Source organism: Aulonocara stuartgranti (genome assembly GCF_965226115.1).
Source record: "Aulonocara stuartgranti genome assembly, chromosome: 7".
NCBI lineage: Eukaryota > Metazoa > Chordata > Actinopteri > Cichliformes > Cichlidae > Aulonocara > Aulonocara stuartgranti.
In genome coordinates this window covers 16,429,531-16,440,379 of record NC_138945.1, presented here as the reverse complement: position 1 = coordinate 16,440,379, position 10,849 = coordinate 16,429,531, and the positions used below count along the sequence as shown (strand labels likewise).

At 40.9% G+C, this 10,849-nt stretch overlaps 1 protein-coding gene across 1 annotated transcript; it reads left to right on the top strand.

Annotated features, from left to right (window-relative positions):
• Positions 1–7,876: 7,876 nt before the first annotated feature.
• Positions 7,877–9,746, top strand: foxd1 (forkhead box D1). Its single transcript, XM_082541533.1, has one exon. It carries the CDS (start codon positions 8,172–8,174, stop codon positions 9,219–9,221), a length of 1,050 nt encoding a protein of 349 aa, XP_082397659.1. The 5' UTR covers positions 7,877–8,171; the 3' UTR covers positions 9,222–9,746.
• The last annotated feature ends 1,103 nt before the right edge of the window (positions 9,747–10,849 follow it).

Here is a 10,849-nt window from a genome sequence, read left to right as displayed (position 1 = left end):
TATTTATGAGAGTTTAAGGCCTAAAGCCTCTTAGACAATACAGAATCATTTTGTAACTACACAGGCTATTTTATGCCATAGAAAAGTGGGATAATTTTGATATAATTCCAGGTTTGCAACAAACAAGTCTTCTGGAATAAGGTCCTTTAAAGAGATGCAGCCACACAACACAACATATCAGCACAAACACATTATACAAACTGTCGAGCATGATGGTGGAGGGGTGACTATTTGTTTTTGGGTTTTTTTCCAACTACAGGGCTTGGGCACCTTGCAGCAAAGCACACCAGCAAATCTACAGCAGAATGGCTGAGAAAGAAAAGAATTAAGGTGTTGCTATGCTTGAGCCGAAGTCCAAACCCTAACCCAATTGAAATGCTTGTAGGAGGAACCTTAAGAGAGCTGTGCATAAATGAATGCCTGCAAACTTCAATGAACTGAAGCAACGCTGTAATGGAGAGGGGGGCAAAATTCCTTCACAATGATTTGAAAGACTGAGAGTCATTCAGAAAGCAATTACTTCACGTTATTCCTGCTAAAGGTGGTTCTACAAGCTACTGAATAATAGGGTGTGCTTTTATGGGACTCTTTTTCACAGAGTCCCATGAAAACTTTGTTTCATTATCTGCATGTTTAAGAATGACTCTAATTTGAGAAAGATTGAGAGCTCCTTCTATCAACACACATGTCAGTTTTGCTTGCTCTTTCTGCTTATATCTTATTTTTATACCTGCGGATTATATGCAATTATATTTGGTGATCATCACACCATACTGTTTATTTATTGTTGGAAACTTTGGCTAGCCTTTGTTATGGATTTCCTGATGTCTGTCTCTATGCTAGATTACTAATGAATGAAAGTTTATTATTTATTCTGTCATCTCTTAAGTAGTTGCTATGGTAGTTGAACAACTGTATGCACTTGGATTGCAATGAAAATGAGATATCTCAAAGGGGTTTGTACTAATAGATACATTTTTAAACATGACCACAATGTGGCAATGCTTAAAACAAATGAATAGTCCGATTAGACTAACACTATCAGGTAACAAGCATGCCATCCCAACTCAGCTAACTGTGTGAAAGTAATCGGGACTGATTGCTGATTTATAGAGATAGACAGATTATTACACTCTTAAATCTAAACCGACAGTCAGCTTAAATCACCAATTTATTTACCAAGCACTCCAAGGATGTCTTTTAATTGTGCGATGATACACAAAGGCAGAAGCAGAATATGCAAACAGCACAAGGAAAGTCCCCAGCTAACCAGGCAGTTCAAACCCAGCACCTTCTTGCTTTGAGGTGACAGTGCTAACCACTGCACCCCAACCCTGAACAATGTGAAATGGGATAGCCTGTAAAGTGAGCTGATTGCTTGCTGAAGTATGTCTTATAATTAGGTTATTTTCTGTTTTCAGGTCTTTGTAATGAACCGAAAAAGATGAGGGATTATATCCAAATCCTACTTAGAGCCACAAGATTATAATTGGTTTGGGATTAGCTACAACCTCGAAGGTGAAATTCCTCAAAGTGGCTGATGTTTATAAAAGTAACCAAGCCTCAATAGATCTATTCTTAATTATTTAAGTTTAGTTTTTTAATGTTGCAAAAATTTTGGAAAAGTGGTGTATCCTATCCAGCTCATATTCACTTTAATGTATTATAATAGAATATGTGATATATCAGTCAGGCTTTAGAACACAGAAACTATTCAAACTATTTAGTCCTCAGGTTAACCACTGATGTCCTTTTAGCAGATGATAGGGAAAAGGGTGTAATTTTGATTCTTTAAGGCATAAATGCAGCCTTTGACATGGTAGATAAGTCATTCTGAATACCAGGTTGGCATTGAGGATACTGGAGTTAGTTGGTTTATAGAAACAAACTGCTGGCTCACCTTAGGACAACTATTCACCAGCAGCAGCTTACCTGTGGTGTCCCACAAAGTTAATTTCTAGGTCCCCCTCTACAGTGGGGCAAAAAAGTATTTAGTCAGCCACCGATTGTGCAAGTTCCCCCACTTAAAATGATGACAGACGTCAGTAATTTGCACCAGAGGTACACTTCAACTGTGAGAGACAGAATGTGAAAAAAAAATCCATGAATCCACATGGTAGGATTTGTAAAGAATTTATTCGTAAATTAGGGTGGAAAATAAGTATTTGGTCACCTCAAACATGGAAAATCTCTGGCTCTCACAGACCTGTAACGTCTTCTGTAAGAAGCTTTTCTGTCCCCCACTCGTTACCTGTATGAATGGCACCTGTTTGAACTCATCATCTGTATAAAAGACACCTGTCCACAGCCTCAAACAGTCAGACGCCAAACGCCGCCATGGCCAAGACCAAAGAGCTTTGGAAGGACACCAGGAAAAGTATTGTAGACCTCCACCAGACTGGGAAGAGTGAATCTACAATAGGCAAGCAGCTTGGTGTGAAAAAATCAACTGTGGGAGCAATCATCAGAAAATGGAAGACATACAAGACCACTGATAATCTCCCTCGATCTGGGGCTCCACGCAAGATCTCATCCCGTGGGGTCAAAATGATCATGAGAACGGTGAGCAAAGATCCCAGAACCACACGGGGGGACCTGGTGAATGACCTGCAGAGAGCTGGGACCAAAGTAACAAAGGTCACCATCAGTAACACACTACAACGCCAGGGAATCAAATCCCGCAGTGCCAGACGTGTTCCGCTGCTGAAGCCAGTGCATGTCCAGGCCCGTCTGAAGTTTGCCAGAGAGCACATGGATGATACAGCAGAGGATTGGGAGAATGTCATGTGGTCAGATGAAACCAAAGTAGAACTTTTTGGTATAAACTCAACTCGTCGTGTTTGGAGGAAGAAGAATACTGAGTTGCATCCCAAGAACACCATACCTACTGTGAAGCATGGGGGTGGAAACATCATGCTATGGGGCTGTTTTTCTGCCAAGGGGACAGGACGACTGATCCGTGTTAAGGACAGAATGAATGGGGCCATGTATCGTGAGATTTTGAGCCAAAACCTCCTTCCATCAGTGAGAACTTTGAAGATGAAACGAGGCTGGGTCTTCCAACATGACAATGATCCAAAACACACCGCCCGGGCAACAAAGGAGTGGCTCCGTAAGAAGCATTTGAAAGTCCTGGAGTGGCCTAGCCAGTCTCCAGACCTCAACCCCATAGAAAATCTGTGGCGGGAGTTGAAAGTCCGTGTTGCTCGGCGACAGCCCCAAAACATCACTGCTCTCGAGAAGATCTGCATGGAGGAATGGGCCAAAATACCAGCTACTGTGTGTGCAAACCTGGTAAAGACCTATAGTAAACGTTTGACCTCTGTTATTGCCAACAAAGGTTATGTTACAAAGTATTGAGTTGTATTTTTGTTATTGACCAAATACTTATTTTCCACCCTGATTTACGAATAAATTCTTTACAAATCCTACCATGTGGATTCATGGATTTTTTTTTCACATTCTGTCTCTCACAGTTGAAGTGTACCTCTGGTGCAAATTACTGACCTCTGTCATCATTTTAAGTGGGGGAACTTGCACAATCGGTGGCTGACTAAATACTTTTTTGCCCCACTGTATGTATATGTTTCCACTGGGCAAATTAGACAAAGTCACAACATCTCTTTTCATTGCTGTACAGATGACAGCAGGTGAGTGAAAAGGGCTCGCTGATGTAAGCTGTTGGATGGCACAAATGTTTCTTAACTCAATTTATTTTAACAAAAACACTTAAAGCACATTTGAATGAGTCTCCAAGCTTCATAGCCAAAATGTTGACCCCCCATATGAACCCTTTCACAGTCCAACTGTGAAGCGTAAATCTAAGTCCTGTTTTTGCCAACATGAAGCCTTAGCTCTGCCCAATAAGACAAGGCTCACAGAATCGGTGACTTTATTAAAATCCCTTCCAAAAACACATTCCTAACGACTTTCTTATATGTTTTTCATGTGATGTTGTCTCTTTCAGTCTTCTCGATGTCTGTCATCCTTTACTTGTCTTGCTTGTCATTTCTGTTATTGCTTCATATGCATGGTATTCATTCATATTCACAAATGTCTGCATCGCATTCTATTAATGGTGCTTAGATTGTGTGCCAAAGCTAGTTACTCTTGCTTTCAAAAGAGAACAAGTCAAAGCAAGTCAAGTCAATTGCAAGGAAATATTTATTTGTTTCTGTTATTGTTTCATGCTTATGGTATTCATTAATATTTGTTATTGTTCTTTGTATTTTGTTCTAGTTTCAGCTCAGTTTTATGTCTTTTTTGTTTGGTCTTAATTTGGGGGTTTCTCTTTGAATATATTTATGCTTTCTGTTATTACAAATAGCAAACACTCAAACCAATCAGTTAAAGTTACATATAGTGTGCCACTGGGGAATGTGTCCATATTCATCTAAACATATTCTGCGAAAACAAAGAATGAACAAATTACATTATACACCTGTTTTAAGCCAATTATCGTTATTATTATTATAATACTTCGCACCTTGTTTTGTTTTGTATATTTGTATATCTACTACACCGATCACTGTGTAGTGATCATATACCACTGACGTTTATCATGTATTCTTCAGATGAGTCTACATCTGGTCATTTGTCCTCGTGTAACCATATAAAGTAAAAAGCGTGATTTTGTAACAAGAGTCGCGCTGAAGTGGTCCCAGGACCCGAGAGGGACAGAAAGAGCGAGAGAAAAACCCCACAAACGTGGGAAATTATGCGAACTTCCCGAGACTGAAGAAATCACTTGGATGAGTGATTGAAGGTTTCTCCCACTGAGAACTACGTCCAGATGAACAGAATCAACTTTTTGAGATTTCCTTACCCGGATGATTGGGCATGCATCAAGACATACGCACTGTAACGCTTCCAAAGCCTCAGACGTTGAGATCGATATTTTCCCACTAAGTCTTACAAATGAAGGCACTTAGTCGACTAATTTTCACTAAGTCGACACATTTGGTTTGATGACTGATCAGGAGGGAAAGTCGAACGATTTTGTGTCAGGACTGCACGGAAAGTGTGCGCAAAACCAAAAACATCAGCATAAAATGTCCGCAGTTAATCTTAAAATATGACAAATGGACTCGACTAAGTATTCTATCAGGTGTCCTCTCAGGGCAAAAACTCTCTCTTGAATTCAATTTATTGAGTGTTTTTATTTTTATTTTTTTAGCTTATTAATTATTTGTCTATGACGGCTCTTAGACATACATTCCGGGCAACACATCATTGCCCTTTTCTGCATGTGATACACATTAATCACATGCTCCACTCAGACGGAGCGTTTTGGTGACATTAGGAGTTTTAATCAGAGCAAGATCGAGGCAGGCAGGGTTGCCTTGAAACAGCTACTGAAAGTGCTTTCTTGGTTGAACTTAAAGACACTTTAGAGGTGCTTTACCACCCATGCATTTTATAATACTACTACTACTACTACTACTAATAATAATAATAATAATAATAATAATAAATTATTTATTTATTATTATTATTATTATTATTATTATTATTATTATTATTATTATTATTATTATTATTATTATTTTAATGATAGTGGATGGTTGGATACGACCATTAATGAATCCACTCTTCCGTCTTGACTCTGTTGGGTCACTTACATTCCGAGTACATTACAGAAAAGAGAGGACTCATAAACTCATCACACAAATTAACAACTCGTAGCGTCAAAGGAACTTTGCTAATAAAACGTCACATCTGATGTCAAGTTTCAGGATTTCCAAATGTCGGTGACTCGTGAGTCATCATCTTCTGCGCATATGGTTTCAAAACTGGGGGATAAGCTATGAAAGACTAAAATGCAAAGAGTAAAATGTAATTATTTAATGAACACAAATATGTTTCGAGTGTTACCTTATCATTCTTGATGAGAACAGAAATATGATCGTTACAGACCGATAATTGGTTATTAATGTAGGTAAACTGGGCATACATTTAAAACCTATAATCGTTTTAGAAGCATCAGTCTTAGCTGTTGCAGTAATTCCTCTCATAGGCCTATTTTGCACCGATAAATAGCACAGATGAATTTATTTGAAATCTCTAATTTTAAAAAGTTCATTTAATCATAGCGAACTTTATCTGTTGGTACAATAACAGTACACATCATTTCAAAGAGGAAAGTGGCAAAAGTGGTAAGCAGGACCACGATCACTGGCGTAAGCAGAGATATCAGAAATACAGTTTGATCCATCCATGACAGTAAATCATTATAAATAATGAATAATCTAAACGGGCTGGTTGGAACCTAAAGCTTTATGCGAGGATGCTAAACTGTTCAAAAATGTTGTTTCCCATATTTAAAAAATGCCACACGCCATATTTCTGTCTGTCTGCACAGTTAAAGGAGCTTGAATCCTTGGAGGAGGTAGACGGGTAGTGTTTTGTTAATTGTGAAACAAGTTCACCACTAGATGGCGTTAGACAAATGGGAACGTCTAAAAGGTTCGAGAGGTCCTACACAGGACCTAAGCATCTGTCAGACTTAATGAAGCACACGTTTATACCCCAAGTGGAAATTGCATTTAAAAGTCAGCTGCCTTTATTAAAACCTGAGTGATGACTTCCTTTTTTTAATTTAGAAAAATATTTAAAAATCAAATTAAATTAACTAAATAATTTAAAAGGCTGTTTTGTTAAATGTGCGTGCTTTGTTTTTAGTTATTTGTCACGTCTGCTGTTGTTTCCTATAAAAATGGGTAAGTGTGGCAGGGTGACAACTTGTAAACTGTCACATATGGCGGTAAAGTCGGGTAAAACACAGTCCTTCGATATTCATATTTTAATAAGCCAGACATATTCATCTTGACTTGGTTTACTGCAGCTCCCCCGAAGTAAGAAACAAATAATATAAACTAAACTATATGCTGGTAGAGTCAAACTGTATCTGCAAGGAGAACAATTAGGTTGGAAGTATAATATATATTACTGTGGGTTTTAATTGGCTTACACAAATTCTGCAGCTTCTGAAAATTTTAACTTTATTGACACCATTTTTATCACGTGTTTATACTGCTTCCTAAAACGCAGGCCGATTGATAATTTTGATCTAATAAAGAGTATAAAAAATAAATACATTAAAATAAATTTTGATAAAAAAAAAACACCTAATTGCCGCAATTCAGTGAAAATGTTGAAAATTCCAAATAATGTCCAAACACAGGCACAGATACACGTACACACACACAGTGCAACGTGCTCCTGACGCACGGCACGGCCTTCTTTCTGTGCCTTGCATGCGTGACCCGTGACTGATTCGAGTTAACAGCTGACTCTTTTCCATTGCAAATGGCTCGCGGATAATCTAGATAACTACCGGATCACGCAAACCGAGCTGCCTGAATATGGTGCAGCAGACTCTGACAAAGGCTGTCTGATAAGAAATGTAAATATCGTGGGTGGGGGGCGTGTATTTCACGCCTTTATGATTTTATATATACATCGCTGCGTAGTTTGTTTGGAAATTAAAAATCCAAATGTTGCCTCCAATAATTTTTGTCATTCGGTAACTTAACAAAGTTCAACAAAGAAAAAAAAATGCTTGTCAAAATATCCTCTCGGATCCTTCAACGACCACACCACCGATTAGACTTTTCTAAAGATTTTTTAAAAAAATGTTGAAAACATTGCGTGGAATAAAAGCTTTAGATTAGTTATGTGTGGAGTGTAGGCCACCGTGAATGGCCACTAAAAAGGATGCAGGCCACACCAAACTTTTTTTTTCCATAAAAACACTCATAGCTCATTTTCAGTCCCTTTTTTGTGATTGAATTTGTTCCTCTCTTTTCATTCGCCGTGCTGACGTTTCCTCGCCATGTGATCAGAGCAGTAGTATAAATACCGCGAGAAGGTCCGCCCCTTGTTTGATTCAGGTTTGGCCCTTTTGCAGGTTTCACAGCACAGTTTCTCAGCCTGCCATCGACGGGGGTCGCTCCTCATAGTTGTTGATTTTTTTTTTTTGGAAAAAGGAAACAGCCTGTAAACATATGGAAATAGCGACAAAGCGGAGGGACAATTCTCACCGGTGGCGAAGCGTGCTCCTCTCATCTCCCCCTCCTCATACGAGTTGCTGAAGAGGGAGGAAAGGGACAGCTTGTGCATCTCACGGTCTTCCTCATCTGGCGTCGGAGGGGCACGGCCGTGCGTGAGCCATGACTCTGAGCTCAGAGATGTCGGATGCCTCCATCCTTTCGGAAGAGACCGACATAGACGTGGTCGGAGAAGGCGAGGATGGAGACAGCCAGACGCGCTCCTACGTGGATGAAGTAGCGCAGATGCACGACGGTATCCTCCTGGCCGGCTCTCCACCTCCGTGCCTGGACAGCTCCACCTCTTCAAGGGATACCTACAAGCCGGCGGGCAAGAACACCCTGGTGAAGCCACCTTACTCCTACATCGCCTTAATCACCATGGCCATTCTTCAGAGTCCCAAAAAGAGGCTCACTCTCAGCGAGATCTGCGACTTCATCAGCAACCGCTTCCCGTACTACAGGGAGAAGTTCCCGGCCTGGCAGAACTCCATCAGGCACAACCTATCCCTCAATGACTGCTTCGTTAAGATACCGAGGGAGCCCGGGAACCCAGGGAAAGGCAACTACTGGACTTTGGACCCGGAGTCGGCTGATATGTTTGACAACGGAAGCTTTCTGAGGCGGAGGAAACGCTTCAAGCGGCAGCAGACTCAAGACCTGCTGCGCGAGCACAACACTTTTCTGCCCGCGGCCGCTGCCTATGGCTACGGACCGTACGGCTGCGGGGGATACGGCATCCAGCTCCAGTCCTACCACGCACACTCTGCGCTTTTTGCTTTCCAGCAGCAGCAGCAGCACCCGAGGCATTCACACTCACACTCGGGGACCATTATCCCTGCACCGTCCCTGATGCCCACCAGCACTACCACGGACTTAACCAGAAGTAGATTTTATCCCCAGCTCAGCTCCAGTCTGGGCTCAGCCGGCGTGCAGGCAACATCACCGGTCCAGAAATCGAGCTCCCCGGTGCAGCGGTCCCCCTTCTCCATAGAGAGCATCATCGGAGGGTCTCTTAGCCCCTCCAGGACTTCTCCTGTCGTTGTCCCAGTCTTACCGTCCTCTCTGGGGCCTGCAGTGACCAGCCAGTCGCAGACCATACATCCTGGAGCTGTTTTACATCCGGTTGAAAACTTTCCGAGCAGAGTTGTCAGCGGCACTAGCGCCTGTTAAATGTCTTAACTCCAAACTTTTCAAGACACTTAAAAAAAGAGACAGCAACCTAAACAAAAACGCCCCTCTTTGAAGGTAGGATTATTTTTGTATGTTTGTTTTGCTAGCACGCAGCTGAATGATGGACATGCAGAACACTATTTGTGCCTATATATTCATGCTGTTCATGAAGATATATTTATGTTCATTATTTTTGTTTGTTTATTTCGGTGTGAATCAGACTTTCGACCACGAATTTAACTTTCCAGCCTTTTTTTCCCCTACCATGAAGTGATTCGTTTTCAGTCACTGTATAAAGGCGTCTCAGGATAACGGACAGGTTACAAACGATCACGTGTCTGAAACAGGCTTATAATGTATTTGTGTCAAACACATCAATGTTTTCTATCAGCCAATCAAAGCGACCTTTTTTGAAGGTTTTGATTTGATGTTTGTATTAAAGAGAAACGCAGAGCAAAGTCATACATTTATAATAATATGCAGTGTTTATTTCAGTAATTAAACCTTGTACATTTTTGGCAAGTATTGTGTAATTCAAGTGTGATATTTTTACACAGTTTATTGTTTTGTTTTTTTCCAACAAGAATAAATTTCGTTTTGCAAAAAAAGAAGAAAAAAAGCAATTTGTTTGGAAATAAATTTATGAATTGATGTTGAGCTTTCTTGGCGGTTACTGTTGAAACAGACGTGTTGCTGATGTTGTTGTGTCTTTACACTGCGGATGTGTTAACTATAACTGTATGATCCAAATATAGTAACCACTGAATGGCTTTAAGAAACACACAGAACTCTTTATAACACACACACACATGTGCGTGCCAGTCAGATAATATTTACAAATGCATTAAATCTGACTGCACTCTAAAGTCATTGCTGTGCCCTTTGGAACATGCGCACACAGGGCCTGCGTGTCCATCTGACCTCTTTCACACTCATCCTCGTAATTACAGTGAGCGGACAGGAGTGTGTCGTAGGGGTGAGACAGGGGCTGTATTTCTGCCTGCTTCAGCTCAGCGATTATCCCGGTGCTGGTGTCGACAGGCGGCCTGGGCTCTTGAGCAAACACTACTCATCCAGAATTTCATTATCTGCTCGTATTAGACCCGAGAGAAAAATGAAATGTTGCTCCTGAAGTCAACAGCGCTCACGATGTTTCGGAGGTTAGAATCACCTTTAATCCACTCACCGTTTTCAGTGTTTGACAGTCTTAATGCAACTTTATTTGCCCCACACGCAAGAACCCACTAACACATGGATCCAAGCAGACTGTGTTGTTTTTAAATACACAGGTAATTTAATTTGACACTTGAAAGAAAAGAAGAAAAAGCCTTCCCAAGCACCTGCGCTGTCGTGATGCTGTGTCTGTCGGAGCTGTGCTTTTTAAAATTTTTATAAGCTTTCATAATGTTGCCTGTACTGTACAGCCCTGCTGCTTCCGTGACTGTAAGTGCGTTTGCCTCCCTTTATTCAAAGCAACGTGTGTGTGCGTGTGTGTAGTAGAATGGCTAAATTGGTGCAGCGCTTAGGGCCAGTTCACTAGGCCACGAGAGAACAGCTATTGCGTGATGATGTAACACGCAATGAGAGAAAAAGCTACACGCACGCGCTTACACTCTGGAGAGTGAGAG